At 38.8% G+C, this 17500-nt stretch overlaps 1 protein-coding gene across 15 annotated transcripts in view; it reads right to left on the bottom strand.

Moving 5' to 3' along the window:
• Positions 1–17500, bottom strand: part of mmd (disintegrin and metalloproteinase domain-containing protein mind-meld) — a 781430-nt gene that overhangs the window by 151139 nt on the left and 612791 nt on the right. For 14 of the 15 annotated variants that reach the window (XM_076173443.1, XM_076173455.1, XM_076173452.1 and 11 more), the window contains 2 exons: positions 10551–10749; positions 9091–9283 (listed from right to left, as the gene is read on the bottom strand). In XM_076173443.1, coding sequence (XP_076029558.1) covers positions 9091–9283; positions 10551–10749 — 392 coding nt within the window. The remainder of the gene's footprint in view (positions 1–9090; positions 9284–10550; positions 10750–17500) is intronic. The other variant, XM_076173446.1, reaches the window with a different exon arrangement.

The raw sequence follows: 17500 nt of genomic DNA, 5'->3' as shown, positions 1-17500 counted from the left end.
GTAGTAGTAGTAACAGTGGTGGTAGTTGTAGTAGTAATAGTAGTAACAGTGGTAGTAGTAGTGGTGGTAACAGTAGTAATTGCAGTAGTAGCAGCAGTTGCAGTAGTAGCAATTGCAGAAGTAAAAGTACAAGTAGAAGTAGTAGTAGTAGTAGTAGTAGTAGTAGTAGTAGTAATAGTAGTAGTGAGAGTAGCAGTAGACTGAATGATAGTAGTAGTAGTAGTAGTAGTAGTAGTAGTAGTAGTAGTAGTAGTAGCAGCAGACGCAGCAGCAAGAGCAGCAGCAGCAGCAGCAGTAGTAGTAGTAGTAGTAGCAGCAGCAGCAGTTGCAGCAGTAGTAGTAGTAGTAGTAGTAGTAATGGTAATGGCAGTAGCAGTAGTAGTAGTAGTAGTAGTAGTAGTAGTGGTAGTAGTAGCGGTAGTAGTTGCAGTAGTGGTAATAGTAGTAGTGAGAGTAGTAGTGAGAGTAGTAGAGTAGTAGTGAATAGTAGTAATTAGTAGTATAGTAGTAGTAGTGAGTAGTAATAGTAGTGAGTAGTAGTAGTAGTAGTAGTGAGTAGTAGTAGAGTAGTAGTAATAGTATTGAGTAGTAGTGAGTAGTAGAAGTAGCAATAGTAACAGTAATAGCAGTAGCAGTAGCAATAGTAATAGCAGTAGTAATAGTAATAGCAATAGTAATAGCAGAAGTAATAATAATAGCAGTAGCAATAGTAATAGCAGTAGTAGTAGTAGTAGTAATAGCACTGATAGTCGCAGTAATAGCAGTTTAACAGAATCAATAGCAGTAAAACCAGTACTGTTAGCAGTAAAAAGCAAAGTGGCAGTATTAGCATTATTGGTAATGTATCAGGAAAATATAACGTACAAAGTACAAATAGCTGTAATAGTGTAGGAGTAAAGATGGAAAAGAAAAATAGTGAGAAATAGTGAAGAAATAGGATTGAAAAGAGCACTAATAATTGCACTATATATTAATAGTAATATATGTGTATTTAAGAGTAATAAAATTACGGTTGCAATAATAGAGAAATTATGGTAGCACTATTAGTTATAATGGTTGCATCAACATTAGTAATAATTGTGAGATAATAATAATAATAGTAATAATAGCAGCAATAGTACTGGTGGTATTAGTAGCAGTAATAGTATCAGTACTAGTAGTTGTATACTAGCAGTAATTATCCTAATAATAACAACAGTAGTAATAGTTTCAGGAATAGCAGTCAAAGCCAGAAAGGTGAAACTGATTCTTGTAGCAGTTGTTCAGTAGAGGTCAGTTTGTTAGGCGGTACAGACGTACCAGTAGCGGTTACGGGTTAACAACACTATGATGGTAGTTCTACTGTAGTTGACACAAGTCAGAGGCAATTAAGGCGTGGATAAAGTGTGAGTAAAATGGCCGTGGCAGTGGTGGTGGTGGTAAAGTGGGGATAGTACTGGTAGTAGTGGAAGTAGTGGTGCTGGAGGCGGTTAGTAATAGTAGTAGTAGTAGTAGTCATGGAAGTAGTAGTAGTAGTATTAGTGGTAGTGGTAGTAGTAGTAGTGGTGGAAGTAGTAGTAGAAGTAGTATAGTAGTAGTAGTATATAGTAATAGTATAGTAGTAATAGTATAGTAGTAGTAGTATATTAGTAGTAGTAGTATAGTAGTAGTAGTATAGTAGTAGTAGTAGTCGTGGAAGTAGTAGTAGTAGTCGTGGAAGTAGTAGTAGTAGTAGTAGTAGTAGTAGTAGTAGTAGTAGTAGTAGTAGTAGTAGTAGTAGTAGTAGTAGTAGCAGCAGCAGCACTACCAGAAATAGCAGTATTAGTACTAATGATAACAGAAACAGGGGCAATAGTATCAGATGTAGAAGCCGTAAATGTAAAAAGAGGAGGAAGAAGAAAAAGAAGAAGAAGAAGAGGAGGAGGAAGAAGAAGAAGAGGAAGAGGAAGAGGAAGAAGAAGAGGAAGAAGAGGAAGAAGAAGAGGAAGAAGAAGAGGAAGAAGAAGAAGAAGAAGAAGAAGAAGAAGAAGAAGAAGAAGAGGAAGGACAAGGACAAGAAGAAGAAGAAGAAGAAGAAGAAGAAGAAGAAGAAGAAGAAGAAGAAGAAGAAGAAGAAGAAGAAGAAGAAGAAGAAGAAGAAGAAGAAGAAGAAGAAGAAGAAGAAGAAGAAGAAGAAGAAGAAGAAGAAGAAGAAGAAGAAGAAGAAGAAGAAGAAAGAAGAAGAAGAAGAAGAAGAAGAAGAAGAAGAAGAAGAAGAAGAAGAAGAAGAAGAAGAAGAAGAAGAAGAAGAAGAAGAAGAAGAAGAAGAAGAAGAAGAAGAAGAAGAAGAAGAAGAAGAAGAAGAAGAACTGGAACTAGAGAATAAGAACGAGACAAAAAAAAAAAGGCGAATGTGACAAGTGTTCTATGAAGCGGAGGTGGCTGTAATAGTAATCCATATCAGCTGGCGTTAATCAGAGGAAGCAGCAATGTGGTGCACACAAGCCCTTGGCGAGACACCGTCGTTACATCGGGGGCTCGACAACACATTCATGGAGGTTACCTGCTTGAACCCCGGTTGCTGCCTGCCTTGTAGTAGTGGTGGTGATTATAGTGGTTTTTGTGGTGGGACTAGTCGTGATGGTGTGAGAGTGATGGTGGTGGTAGTTGTGGTGGTTGTGATCGCGGTGGTGTGATGATGGTAGCAAGTGGGGGGGTTGTGGTATGGTGTTGAAGTGATCGCAATGAGCCAGGTGGACGTTGGTGAGGTCTTATGAGACGCTGTTGATGGTGAGCAAGGATGGTATGCCGTAATGTGGGAAGATGATTACAAATTTGTTTTTAATCGGTGTTCGTGATATGTTAAGGTGTTCAAGTGTGACCTAGTGTATGTTTTTTTTAAGTTTATGGTGCCGCAATATCTAGGTCATATGGGACCGGCCCAGTGTATAGTAGGTATAGGTTTACAGTCCGTGTGATTGTGGTTGGTATTTCACGAGAAGATTAAAACTATTTTCCGGATTGTGAACTACCGGGGTTTCCACCACCGGTTGAATTAATGTGTTGTGTACTGTTGGTATTGTGAATTTGTGTAAAGGAGACGTAAGGTTGTGTCTGAGTGTCTACCCTTTTTTTGTGTATCCGGTTTTATTTTATTTTTTTTTTCACTTACGTGTGTGTGTGTGTGTGTGTGTGTGTGTGTGTGTGTGTGTGTGTGTGTGTGTGTGTGTGTGTGTGTGCGTGTGTGTTCGTGTGCGTGTGCATGTCTTGTTGAAGCATGGTCACAGTATTTCTGAGTTGAATATTGTGCACTATATGAATGGAATGATAATATAACTATATATTCTAGGTGCTTGTAACGAAACATGAATGATTATTGTGAAAAGTTGTAGAAGTGTGATGTACTGATTGTAACAAAAATTATTTGTTAATACATGAGCATATCGGGGATGAGCACTTTTCTAACAGAAGTATACAGTCGGATGCAAAAGTCTTGATCTACGCTATGGTTTTCACTCTTCTTTCCTTGAAAGATATTTCATATATCATCCCCATCAAAAATAGGAATATTTTACATTCCAAACTAGAAAAAATGATCAAATATTCATAATCAAAAGCTCGCCTGAATTTGGAACATGTTTTTTTTTTCATAATGGTTCCCGAATCTCGTTAAAGACACTGACAATCTCAGTGACTGACGAGCCACAAAACTGATACCAAACATCAGACACGAATTATATGAATTATGTCGAAAACACTCGAACCTATTTCCTCAGGAGGATACTTTACACGGGTTTTTAATATTCTAAAATAATAATAATAATAATATCGAAAACGACACTACTCTCACTTTATTAACCAAACAAGAAATAATGTTATCGAGCTGACAGGACGTAGATTTAAAATGTAAAATGGTTGAAACAATATCGTTAACCGCGTAGTCAATTTATCTATTCAATTTCCCGAGGCGGTGAGTGACTGCATTATATTTCTGAGAATCAAGAATCAGTTGAACAAAGATCGAAGCAATGGGCTGTAATACTTATCTAAAGTATATTCTATTTGTTTATCGGCCTGTTTGGATATTTGCTTCAAAATCATTATTATTATGACCATTGTTGTTGGGGAGAAAAAAGCTCTTGACACATAGATAGACAGACCATTGTTGTTATTATCCTTATTTTTATAGTTATCAGTATCATGTATATATGAATATATAATATATATATATATATATATATATATATATATATATATATTTATATGTATACATATTTCTTTTGCATTCAGCCTGTGAACCGGAATATTTGTCAGCATGCTTTATTATTATACTTTGTTGTAACCCTTTTAAAACCTACGTATGCATTATGAAAAACAGCATGATTCAAAACTTTTGCATCTTATTGTGTACAACTATATTTTGGGCATATAACCAATGAACATTGATATTTTAATGTATTATTGCAATATACGTTTATCATATAAGCAATCATTGTGATAGATTTCTTTTACCACTAAGGATTTTACAGTCTCGGAATTTGGTTTGGTTTTATTTTATGACCAGAGAAGGTATCGGTTTTCATGTGTCGTTCCTAAACCTATATCACACTATATACATCTTCACAGCTATTGCGGATTCGTTTGATGAAGAAAGACATGGGCTGTAACCCTTCTCTTGCAAAAGTATCCGCACTATAATTACTATTATTAATTTTTTTTTTATCTGGTGAAATGCAAAAAAGAAATCAACTAATTAATGTGAGAGACAACATTTCTGAACTTATCAAGAATATTCTAACAGAAGTCAGACATACCACAGTCTAGCCTAGGGTAACGATTCCGTAATAGCTGCGGAGGATGTGCCCAACGTGATACGTGATGCAATGTATACGCAATGCGAAATGGTAACGGTGTTGAGTGTCTTGTACCTAAAGCTTATGACTGTGGAGTGTAAATGCACCGTGTATCATGTAGTGGCGACAGCGAAGTGAAATTGCGAACGTGTTGGGTAAGGTAGTCTTTACACGAGCGAAAGGTCGACGACTGAGTTTCACGTTTCTGAACAAGGGTTGGCTCTTGTGGACACAGGAGCATTAGCATGATCAAACTTTGAGACTTAAAACAGCTTTAAGACTTTGAAATTCCAAACAACTTTGACACTTTGAGACCCCCAAACAACTTTGAGACTTCAAGACCTTGAAACTCCAAACAACTTTGAGACTGTGGGACTCCAAGCAACTTTGAGACCTTAAGACTCCAAATAAATATGAGACCATGAGATTCCAAACAACTTTGACACTTTGAGACTCCAAACAACTTTGAGACTTTGAGACTCCAAACAACTTTGAGACTTTGAGACTCCAAATGACTTTGAGACTCCAAACAACTTTGGGACTTTGAGACTTCAAACAGCTTTGATATTTTGAGACTCCAAACAAGATAGAGACCTTGAGACTCCAAAAAAAATTGAGACCTTGAGACTCCAAACAACTTTGAGATTTTGAGACTCCAAATAACTTTGAAACTCCAAACAACTTTGAGACTCCAAACAACTTTGAAACTTTGATACTCCAAATAACTTTGAAACTCCAAACAACTTTGAGACTCCAAACAACTTTGAAACCTTGAGACCCCCAAACAGCTTTGAGACTTTGAGGCTCCACATAACTTTGAGACTGAGAGTCCAAACAACTTTGACACTTTGATTCTCCAAACAACTTTGAGACTCTAAACAACTTGGAGACATTGAGACTCCAAACAAGTTAGAGAATTTAAGACTTCAAGCAACTTCGAAACTTTGAGACTCCAAACAACTTTGAGCCTCCAAATAACTTTGAGACTTTGAGAGTCCAAACAACTTTGACACTTTGAGTCTCCAAACAACTTTGAGACTCCAAACTTGGAGACATTGATACTCCAAACAAGTTAGAGAATTTAAGACTTCAAGCAACTTCGAAACTTTGAGACTCCAAACAACTTTGAGACTCCAAACAACTTTGAGACTCCAAATAACTTTGAGACTGAGAGTCCAAACAACTTTGACACTTTGAGTCTCCAAACAACTTTGAGACTCCAAACAACTTGGAGACATTGAGACTCCAAACAAGTTAGAGAATTTGAGACTTCAAGCAACTTCGAAACTTTGAGGCTCCAAACAACTTTGAGACTCCAAACAACTTTGAGACTCCAAACAACTTGGAGACATTGAGACTCCAAACAAGTTAGAGAATTTAAGACTTCAAGCAACTTCGAAACTTTGAGACTCCAAACAACTTTGAGACTCCAAATAACTTTGAGACTCAAAACAACTCTAGAAACAGAAAAATATTACAGGCAACAGACGATAACTGAAAGACGATAACAAACGAATGAGTTAGTAGGAGACCAATAGATCCTTTGAACATCTGAAATTACTGCGGGGTGGGGGAAGGCTTCAGGCCCGATAGTAACATCCCAAAATTGAACTCAGACAGTTTCTGAAACCACCACTTGTAATGGCTTTTTGATCCTACCGAGAATATCTGTCAAACATCTGTTGACCTGCTTGCAGACCCGAAAAAAAAAAAATACCTTTGATAAATCATCCTCATGCGATCTGGAAGAGAAGCCAATTCGGAATTTCGAAAAAAGCAAATATTTGGAGTTGAAGTGATAGTGAGGAGCCTATGCCAGGAGACGCATAGCTGCGGCCGAAGCCGTCACCTTTGCCCTATGTGCTTGGACTGTTGGGGCAGGTAACAGTCATTGCTGGGAATCGGAGAGGGATGCGAGATTCGACCCCACAACTAAGAGAATACTATTCCAGCACGCTTCCGGTGACGCCACTAGCACATTGAGTTAAAGAGACATACTGTCAAAATGACCAAGATCCTGAGTTCAATCTTGAATTGACTAAATCGTAAACGAAATGTCATCTAGTCCGTTGATAAGAGTATCTAACCATCACACCTCACCATGTCTCGTGGTGAGACACTAATAATCTTCGTCCTTCATTAATGAAGACGACCATGACTTTGGTTTTAGATTTAGGATTTGTGCCTGTTGGTCCGGAGGTGACTGATGGGACCAATTCAGGCCAAGGAGGCTCGCCCACATTGGGACACGCAGGGGCGGGTCCTGCAGTGGATGTAGAGGTGACTCGATCCTCACGTGCATCACGTTTTCTCTGAGGCTCAGCAATACTTCTGGTCTCTGATGCAAAAGCTCCAGCGGTGACCTTGTGTCCCCAAGCTGGACGATCCTGGACAAGGAGTTCCCAAGTCCCGAGGTTGATGTCCAGAGCTTTTAGAGACATTTTGATGCGTTTCTTCTGCCTCTTCCCCATAAATGAGCGCTTGCCCTAAGGCAGTTTTCCATATAGCTGGTGAGGCACTACACTTCAGAAGAGTACATGGTCCTGGTTTACATCAGACTTTTGAAATTATCGTCTTACTTATGCCCTGCGAAAGCTATGATGCAATATGAATTGCAACAACGGGTCATATGATATTCCTGATAGCGAGGTCGTTCATCACTGTCTTCTGTATTGGATTAAATGAAAACAAACTGTCGTGTCACTGGTTGTCTTTGTGAAGACGATGTAAAGATGTTATGAATGATGTTATTGATGGATTACTTTCCATTTAACATTGGGATTGTAGTATGTCACTGTGCGATCTGCAGAAACTTATGAAACTGTAACTGTATTCATAGTGTATACTGTAACAATGGCGATGACCTAATATCTATTCCGGGTCAGGTGATGTCAATGTACTGTCCCCAGTGCGATCAATGTAAACGTAGTCACAGGTGTTAGAATGTTAACGGGGCGGGTTAGTGTTAGTTGGACGAAGTAATAAGATTATGGAAGCTACTGGGTGACTGACAAACAATGGATCTTGTAGTGGCTGAAGGGCGCCCTGCGCAGCGAGACACTTCGCCCGCAGAAGAGAAAAGATCACCGCGCCAAGCGGGTCATGGTTCGAAACTTAAAAAAAGTGTCTCTCCGACGCCTTCGAGAGAACAAGGAGAAAGGCGCAAGGTACCCTCTGAGGTGACAAAGGGGTCTGTCAAGTGACACTACCTCCCCTGGTATCTTCCTGAGGGACCTCCGCACGTCATTCTCCAGGTTCCTCTACTGCAGTCGAATAAACCATAAACCATCTTGAAATTGAGAAGCCTTATCACCTAGTTATAAAGAACAAGATATTTCAAACTTTGTATGTATTCTATATAGACATAAGTGGAATGAGTCAAACCTTCCTGGGCCGCAGGTGCATCGAAGAATATATGTGCCTGAAACTTAACACATACCTACAAGAAACATTATCTCGTCTATAGTGTAACCCATAACTGTATTTCGAGTAACTGTGTGCATACATTATGAAGAAAAGTCCAAAATTCACTTCTATGATGTATATATATATATATGTATATATATATATATATATATCAAATGTGTATATATACATATATCATATATGTATATGTATATATGTATATGTATATATATATATATATATATGTATATGTATATGTATATATATACATACATATATATATATATATATGTATATATATATGTATGTATATATATATATATATGTATATATATACATATATATATATATATATATATGTATGTATATGGTCTCTAAGGCTAGTTGGGAGATGATCAAAGTCATGGGGTTTGAATAATTCCTATGTATCTTAGCTCTTGGGACCTGACCTCGTGTTTCTCATGCTTTGAAACAAATTTAGATAAATTTAAATCTAAATAACATTATCCCACTGCAAGCTAAGTCCTTGAATCAAATGGTCGTAGCCTAGACACCTGATATAGTTATGCACGTCGTGAGAGCAAAATCGAATTCCCTTGGGACAATTGACCTCACCCTGAGACAAGGGATCCTGAGTGTAACCCTTCCCCACGGATCCACAGATTCGATTCCAAGACTCTTACATTAAGTTAGAACCTCCCAGGACCTAAACCTTTTGTTCCTTCTTCTATATCGATGACCTGCAACCCAACAATGATTTTAATCAGCTTGAAACCTAAAGAGTGATGAACCTGGCGAACCTAGACAGTACCCAGAGCGTTCTCGGAAACGACGTGGAAGCCTACACAGACAACCAAGTTCCCGTTCAGCTCACCGTATTGAGTATTTCTGGAACCATCTGCGTCCCAGGAGTTGCTTGCTGTCGTCGTCTTGGGCTTAATCGAGCCGTCTGTCACCCGGCTGGGGTCGGGAGTTGTCGTGTGAGCAGGGGATCTGCTGTCCTTGATGGAGCAATCGTCTCCAGTCCATCCGCTCTTGCAGTAGCACGTGTTAATGTTGGAGCAGTCCTGGAAGACAGAGAAAAGGAAACATAAGACTTTTTTTTTCTGAAACTGTGCCATTGCTCTCTCGTAGACACATTTTGTGAACTGCGTTGCTGCGTGTGTTCGAAATCATGAACATGGATTCACCGTATACATCCAAGTTTCCTTTGCCAATCATATGTGTCATAATTGGAAACCGGGATATATATATATATATATATATATATATATATATATATATATATATATATATATATATATATATATATATATAAATATATATATATATATATATATATTGAGAGAGAGAGAGAGAGAGAGAGAGAGAGAGAGAGAGAGAGAGAGCAGAAACTAAAATAGATAAGTAAATAAACAAATATATGAAGAAAATGAAGAGCCTACGACAGGAGACGCAAAGCTGCGGCCGAAGCTGTCACCTTTGCCCTATGCGCTTGGACAGTTAGGGCAGGTCAACACGTTTTCGGTTACGCTGGGGTTATCGGAAGCGGGCTGGCCTTGCATTCGTTTATTTGGGAGTTCGAGACCTTCACTCCTTTCCGATTCTCAGCAATGATTGCAGCTAAGAATCTCTTAGCGTAAGCTCTTCACTAAATAAATAGGTAGGTCCAATAAATAAAACAAATGAATAAATAATGATAAAAATAAACAAACAGGTAAATGAATAGATAAATGAATTAATGAATAAAAGAACAAATGAATAGATAAATCAATAGATATATAGATAGATAGATGAATAGATAAATTTATAAGAATAGATATATAAATAAATAATAAAGGAAGTAAATCCACAAAAAGATATATAGTCGTAGATAAACTAATAAAAACGAGACACAAAAAGATACATAGTCGTAGATAAACTAATAAAAACGAAAGACATTAAAAGGATATATAGTCGCAGATAAACTAATAAAAACGAGACACAAAAAGATACACAGTCGTAGATAAACTAATAAAAACGAGAGGCACAAAAAGATACATAGTCGTAGATAAACTAATAAAAACGAGACACAAAAAGATACACAGTCGTAGATAAACTAATGAAAACAAGAGACACAAAAAGATACATAGTCGTAGATAAACTAATAAAAACGAGAGACACAAAAAGATACACAGTCGTAGATAAACTAATAAACACGAGAGGTACAAAAAGATACACAGTCGTAGATGAACTAATAAAAACGAGAGGCACAGAAAGATACATAGTCGTAGAAAAACTAATTAAAAAATGCGAGAAAGATTGTGAAAAGTGGGCCATTGGCCCGATACTCACCCCATTGCCCGAGCACGTCAGGGCATTGTTGTTGGTTCTGCAGGTCCCCTGTTCGATGTGTGGGTAGAGCGACACGCAAGTCTGGTTGATGCAGATGAGCATCTCGCCGCAGGCAGTCCCGTCCCTCACCAAAGTCCAGTCGGGCAGGGAGACGCCGTCACCGAGACCAGATACCGTCCTGTCATCAGAACGCACCGTCCTGATCAGGAGATCCGAGATGGGCGGTGGACAGGGAACAGGAGGTTAGTGGGTGTGAAGGTGGAGATTCCCGTGGAGAGCAGGTGGTGGAACGATCTGTACTCGTAAAGAGGTTACTTAAAAACGAGAAAAAGGACGAGAGATGCACATAGAGCAACGCATTACCGAAAGAAGTTACGAGTGAAACGGGGGGGTGGGGGGAGGGACGGGGGGATAGTAGTTGTACTGTAGTAGTAATAGTTATAGTAGTAGCAGTAACTGTAAGGCAGACATATGCAGATGCCATTAATTCTTATATCTATAGAACCAATGGTGATACAAGGATAGAGTGCTTTTACTTATGTCAACGAAAATAGGTGCGAATCGACGCAGATACAGTTGTACATACGTAACTAAGCACGCAAAGGCAAGTTCTGAATCGTAAACACACACACACACACTATATATATATATATATATATATATATATATATATATGTGTGTGTGTGTGTGTGTGTGTGTGTGTGTGTGTGTGTGTGTGTGTGTGTGTGTGTGTGTGTGTGTGTGTGTGTGTGTGTGTGTGTGTGTGCAAAGTAACCACTTCAGAAAATAAACAAACGGAGCATAGCGCTTTCGTATATTACATCCAGTGTAATTTAAACTGGATGTAATATACGAAAGCGCTCTGCTCCGTTTATTTATTTTCTAAAGTGGTTACCTTGCATTTATAAAACACACGTTCCGAGTGTTTCTATTGCATGTGTGTGTGTGTGTGTGTGTGTGTGTGTGTGTGTGTGTGTGTGTGTGTGTGTGTGTGTGTGTGTTTGTGTGTGCGTATACGTAAATTGGCGCGTGCGTGCACTTGTGTGTGCGTGCATGTGTGTGTGCATATTTGCCTAATTGTACTTACGTTGTTGTAATCTATGGGATTGGTGCTATGTTCATGTGTTTTCATCTCCTTATCTAGACTTACTAAACTTAACTATATATTGTGTGTGTGTGTGTGTGCGCGCACATGTATATACATATTCATAAATATACACGTGTATGATTTACGTACGTACAAAAAGTATATGCGTGCATAAACATCTAATTATACAACAGCAAATAGAGTAAAAAAAGGATATACTATGTAACGAATTACAATAAGAAAAAATACAGTAAAATTTGAACAGGGGTTGTGCTAGTCCAATAACGAGGGTTTTACTAGTACAAAGATAATACATAGCTTCAGTCAAAGTACTGAATCTCCGAGGGCAGAAAACGAGTGAGTTACTTTGTTGGAATAAGTAAAGTTAAGATTACAGTGGTGCAGGTGAACGTCTCATAAGATAAAGTCGACTTAGAGTCAGCATTCAGTTTCTAAGTATTCTGCAGGGGTGACTATAAGAAATAGGCTTGGGACGTATTGCTCGTAGACCTATGGCATGAGATGAAATGCCCTCGAACTATGGTTCTAAACAGTTTCTTCTAAACGTTGGCTGGCAATAATAAACAAGTTTCCACTGTTATTCTGCTTGAGAAATTTGGTCTGTAACGTGTAGCCTATGCGAAGTGTTGGTGTGGATGTCAGTGTAGAATTAGGAGAGTATAATACATGAAGAGGATCCGAGGGTAGACATCATACATTTAAAAAGATAAAACAACAACAACAACAGAGGTTTAGAAATTACACATTTTTCTGTGTGGAATAAAAAGAAAGATTAGACTTTATTCTACAGCGCCAAAGATGAGAATGAATATATGTATATTTGTATTTCTTTTGTATCCTTTTGTATGTGTGTTCTTTCCAAACCATTCTCATTACCACTGCAGTAGGCTACACCGTACTTCACTAGAGAATGAAGAAAATGTACAAATCTAAAGAGACACGGAAGAAGAAAGATGTGATCTAAACAGCAAAAAAATAGGGAAGTGACCATGAACGATGGAGAGACATAACGAAAAGGAATCAAATGACAAAAAAGTACGATAATGGCATACAAGAGAGAGAAAAGGAGAGATAAAAGCACAAACATACGCATACGCACATACACACACATATACACACGCGCGGAGAGAGAGAGAGAGAGAGAGAGAGAGAGAGAGAGAGAGAGAGAGAGAGAGAGAGAGAGAGAGAGAGAGAGAGAGAGAGAGAGAGAGAGAGAGAGAGAGAGAGAGAGAGAGAGAGAGAGAGAGAGAGAGAGAGAGAGAGAGAGAGAGACAGAGAGAGAGAGAGAGCACATAAAACAATGTGGTTGGACCTTTAGACGACGTTGATGCACCAGGAATGTCCGTTACAAAATTTTGTGTGGTACAGATAATTAGTTTAGAGTTTGTGGTAGTACAATCTCAGTTTGCCACACAGTTTCTGGTGAGATGCATTGCTGATGTCTCCTTATCCGATATATTCGGTGGAGAACAGTGGTGCATGTTATCATGACTGTGCCTCTGTTATTTATGAAAAGTCTCCCTGTTCGCCTTCAGGGACGTGCCAGTTAACAGTATGTCTCGCGACTGGAAGTGTGAGCTGATCTTTATCTAAAATTTCAAACAAAACTCGTTTGATATGGATAAATTAAGAGTTTAATCTCTTAATCATTTCTTGTAGTAATATTCAAGCCTACTCACCCAGGTCACAGTGTAAAATCTCGGGAAATAATCACCTGACTGTTGCGACCGGGATCAAACTCAAGTATCTTGAATTCCTAATCACGTCTTCTACCAATTTGATCACTAAGGAGAGGATTACACTCTCCTACGATACTTGTATGCAGAAATTCGATACCGATAGGAATCATGATCCAACAACTAGTTTTTTACAACCGAGAACCCTATTAAAAGACATTGAAAATAAACGCTTTGACCTGTGTTTTGATTTTCTGATCGAGTAAAAGTCAATGACGCCTGTTGGATTCGAACTCAGGACAGCGTCATGTAAAGCGAGATTGAAACCGATCTGCTAATCTTCATAGAATTGGTGGAATACTCGAAAGTATTCCATCGTATTTAGGAAGTTGAACTATGCGATGGGGGATTGGCGTAGAATAGATGAAACAATAATTACGAAGACAGACGTAGAGGTAGCTGTTTAGCTCAGCGACGATGTCAAAATATTAGCGACAGTGGTTGTATTGCATAGCAGGAGGAAGTAGAACCTGGCAAGAAGTCTAAGAAAACTAGTTCCTCTAGACTACAACAGCAGACGTGGCAGGCTAGATGGTACAGTAGGCCAAGAGTGGTTTATAGCTGTCGCCAACCAACTAGACTCCTCAGCTTTGTGCCCTAAGTTCTGTTCACTATCTGAAATCATCTTCCGTGGGCTATTTATTTTTTGTTATCTTTAATAAAAGAAAATCAAATAACCCTATATCTATGCTTCATATCTCATGAAACAATTTTAGATGACAAAAGAATCCATGAAAACACAAAGAAAAAAGAAGGACCTAAAGGACTAAATGGCTCGCGGCGACTACAATAACTAGACCACATGATTACCATTCTTGGGAAACATGAACTCATGTCAAGCACAGGTTAATGATTGAAATGGTTTTGGTAGGGAAACAAATTAGGGTGGTGATCTAGGCAATGAAATATGAGAGGACAGATGAAAAGAACAAGTTGATCAACTGGTCAGTTTAGATCGCGTGAACAGAGTAAACAAATAAATATGGCAGGAAAGATAAATCATTGGCCGAGTGGAGAAAGTTAAAATAGTCATAAAGGTAACCAGTCTATACATAGATATAGGCTTATGAAGGGAAAAAAAGGGCAAGCGAGGAATACGTGTCAGTCAGGAAGAAAGGAGTGGGTAACTAGGAAAAACTTCTAAGAGACATATACAACTCTTGTATAACCTTTTATGACCTTGCATAGCAAATTAGCAGACCTACAGAAAGAGATGGACATACAAAAGGTCAGATAATGAAGATAAACAAGCCAATACAGTCAAGCAGGTTAAAGAAGCGGACTTTCGGTCAAACGGGCTATTAAGTAGGTAGCTAGGAAGTTAAGTAATTAGGGAAGCTAGAAGGCAATAAAAAAAATCAAATATACATGCAAGCATGAGTGTGCTGTACGTATATATGAGCTCTGAGTTCTTATACAGGAGGGCAATATCAGTCGATCACAAGTCCAACACATGATCCAAGACCGTGGCGAATCATGCATATGGTTATTCATTTATGTAGCTAGACAGGCACGCAGGCAGAAAGTAGGCAGACAGATACAAAAGCAGGCAGATTTGCAGGCAGACAAGCAGACAGACAGGCAAGCAAAAAAGTGGGCAGGTAGATAGGTGCAGAGAGCAATGCGCTTCTCTCCAGGTAGCAAAAAAGCAACGAGGCCCAAAGTTAGCGGAATTAGTGTGGAAGATCCTGCAACAGTCTCGTAGCATCAGCAGCACGCCATAAGACACCAAATCCAGTGCACAAGTCGTCGAACAAAATGGGTTTCTACGTTCAAAATCCGTCCAACGTGAGTAAAAATGTAAGGTAAAACAAACGCTTCGTTCTCAAAACTTCAGAGGGAAAAGGGGGTACAAAAAACACAATAAAGGAAGCACAGGATATAGGACAATGGATGCTAACGGTAAATCCATGAAAGTTTGAAGGTGCTATACAGACTTATATTATGTTAATTCGCAATCCCGCTGCCTCTTTCTTAAGCCCAGAACAAAGCCTCAGTGTGTGTGTGTGTGTGTGTGTGTGTGTGTGTGTGTGTGTGTGTGTGTGTGTGTGTGTGTGTGTGTGTGTGTGTGTGCGTAATACACAACGATATACATGATAACAGATATGCTCGTCGTGTCCCGTACTTCCGCTTCCATTGATAAAATTAACTTTAAAGTTAGGTCTGACTATTATCTGTTATATTTCATCACCAATGCATAGTCAAATCTAAGGTGTATCAGGTTTTCGGTTTGTTTTTTAGTATCTCGTCCATTTAGCCAAATATCATTCATACGTTCGTCAGCAATATACGAGTTTCTCCTGTCTTTTCATATATTTTCCAATTCAATAATTTTCTTTTCTGACATCCATTTTGGAATTGCTCTACTTTAATCTTTTATATTTAAATGATGATATTTTCTTACTTTTGTCCATTGCAATTGTTTTGAATATTTTTTAATTCAAACCAATTATCTACTTATGACTTCATTCATAAATTCTAAGTGTTCTTGAACAGTTTGCAATCATCCTCATCTTTCATTTGCTTCATGAATTTGACACCACCGACAAATATACTGATGCAACTGTTTGTTCCTTCTTGTCATTGTACTTGTAAAATATGCGTGTGTTACTTGGGAAAGGTGACCTAGGGAGAGAGTGATGCGCAGTTTCGTTGTATTCTTTACTCTAGTGCAGATACGTGTGTCGGAGGCAGACGTGGCTTAGACCCCAAGTGGGGGACCGAACGCGAAGTCCTAGTGACGTGTGACAAGTTGAATGCAGAGAACTAACTCACTGACTGACCGACTGACTGGCCTGCCCGCTCGGAGCAGGCAGTATATATACAAGGGGCTGACCCGACGCCATGACCAGACGCGACCTAATTGCGGTGGCCCATTCTGGCCTTTCCGACCATTGAGTCAGATCAACTACCACACAACTCTACAATGCATAAACTTACACTTTACGCACAAGCAAGCTTGTGGGGTACATCTACACCATATACTACATAAAGAATTTAAATGGTGGCACCAATAAACCTTGTGGGACTACAGTCATCGATTCCTTCTAATTTGAGATCCTGTCCTTTACAATCTCATTAATCTATTCTCTATTAAGTCCCTCATCTAATGCTGGAGACACCATTCAGTTCTTCATATATTCCAATCTTCATATAAATCCTTTTTGAGATACCTTATCACAAGGTTTTTCCAGGTCCAGGTACTCACAATTCATTCAGTCATCTCTCTCTATTAGCACACTGGTCACCCTCGATTAAAAAGTTACTAATCCTGAAGCAAATAACCTTCTTTTTCTGTATCCAAATTTGTCACCAGGATCTTTCTCTCTTCTAATCATGTTGTCCATTTATTTCACATTCCTCTCACACACTTTATCCATCATCCTGGCCAAGGAAATAGGTATAGAGATTCCTTCTTGTTTCTTTCTTCATATATTGAGACCACAATAGCTTTTTTTCTAGTCTCTTGGCATTTCCCGCAACAACTTCGTTGATACGACACATCACAAGATCTGTTGGACTTGCCAAAATCTTTCTGCAAGGAGCTGTACCAGGAAGTAGGAGTAAAGGCAGATAGAAGAAGATGGAAGACGGCATCAGAGAGTGGACAGGCCTGTCACTGGCGGACACATCTCAGAGGGCCGCAGAGGACTGTGCAGAATGGTGCAAGCTGGTCAGACAATCATCAGTGATGCCCGAACGACCCACCTAGGGATCGCAGGATAGGTCGAGTCAGGTCAAGTGGCGTTTTTCCCTTTTTCAAATTAACATATTCAGGATTGAACATGATGAACATCCTCAAGAATATTATTCTCCAGCTTTAAACTATATTCTTTAAGTATCCAGTTTTAGATCCTACCAGACCCTGGTTTCTAATCCAACGTGTCCGGCATGTTTGTACACCTCACATATCTTTTGGATTTTATATCTCTGTTTCTTTAAAATTCAGTTTGTACCTTTTTACAGACAACTTCATTTACTTTTACTTTGATGATTACTTCACTTTATGGAACAGCTTTCTTTACATTTGTCAATTACACCTTTCATTTTTTTCTTCTCTTCTTCCTTATTTTTCCGTATGAAAGTGGTGAATGGCAACAAGTATG

Source organism: Oratosquilla oratoria, chromosome 34, assembly GCF_046742065.1.
Source record: "Oratosquilla oratoria isolate Oo_2021 chromosome 34, ASM4674206v1, whole genome shotgun sequence".
NCBI classification, from domain to species: Eukaryota; Metazoa; Arthropoda; class Malacostraca; order Stomatopoda; family Squillidae; genus Oratosquilla; species Oratosquilla oratoria.
Note: the sequence above shows the minus strand (reverse complement) of the source record. Positions and strands in the feature narration are given on the sequence as shown.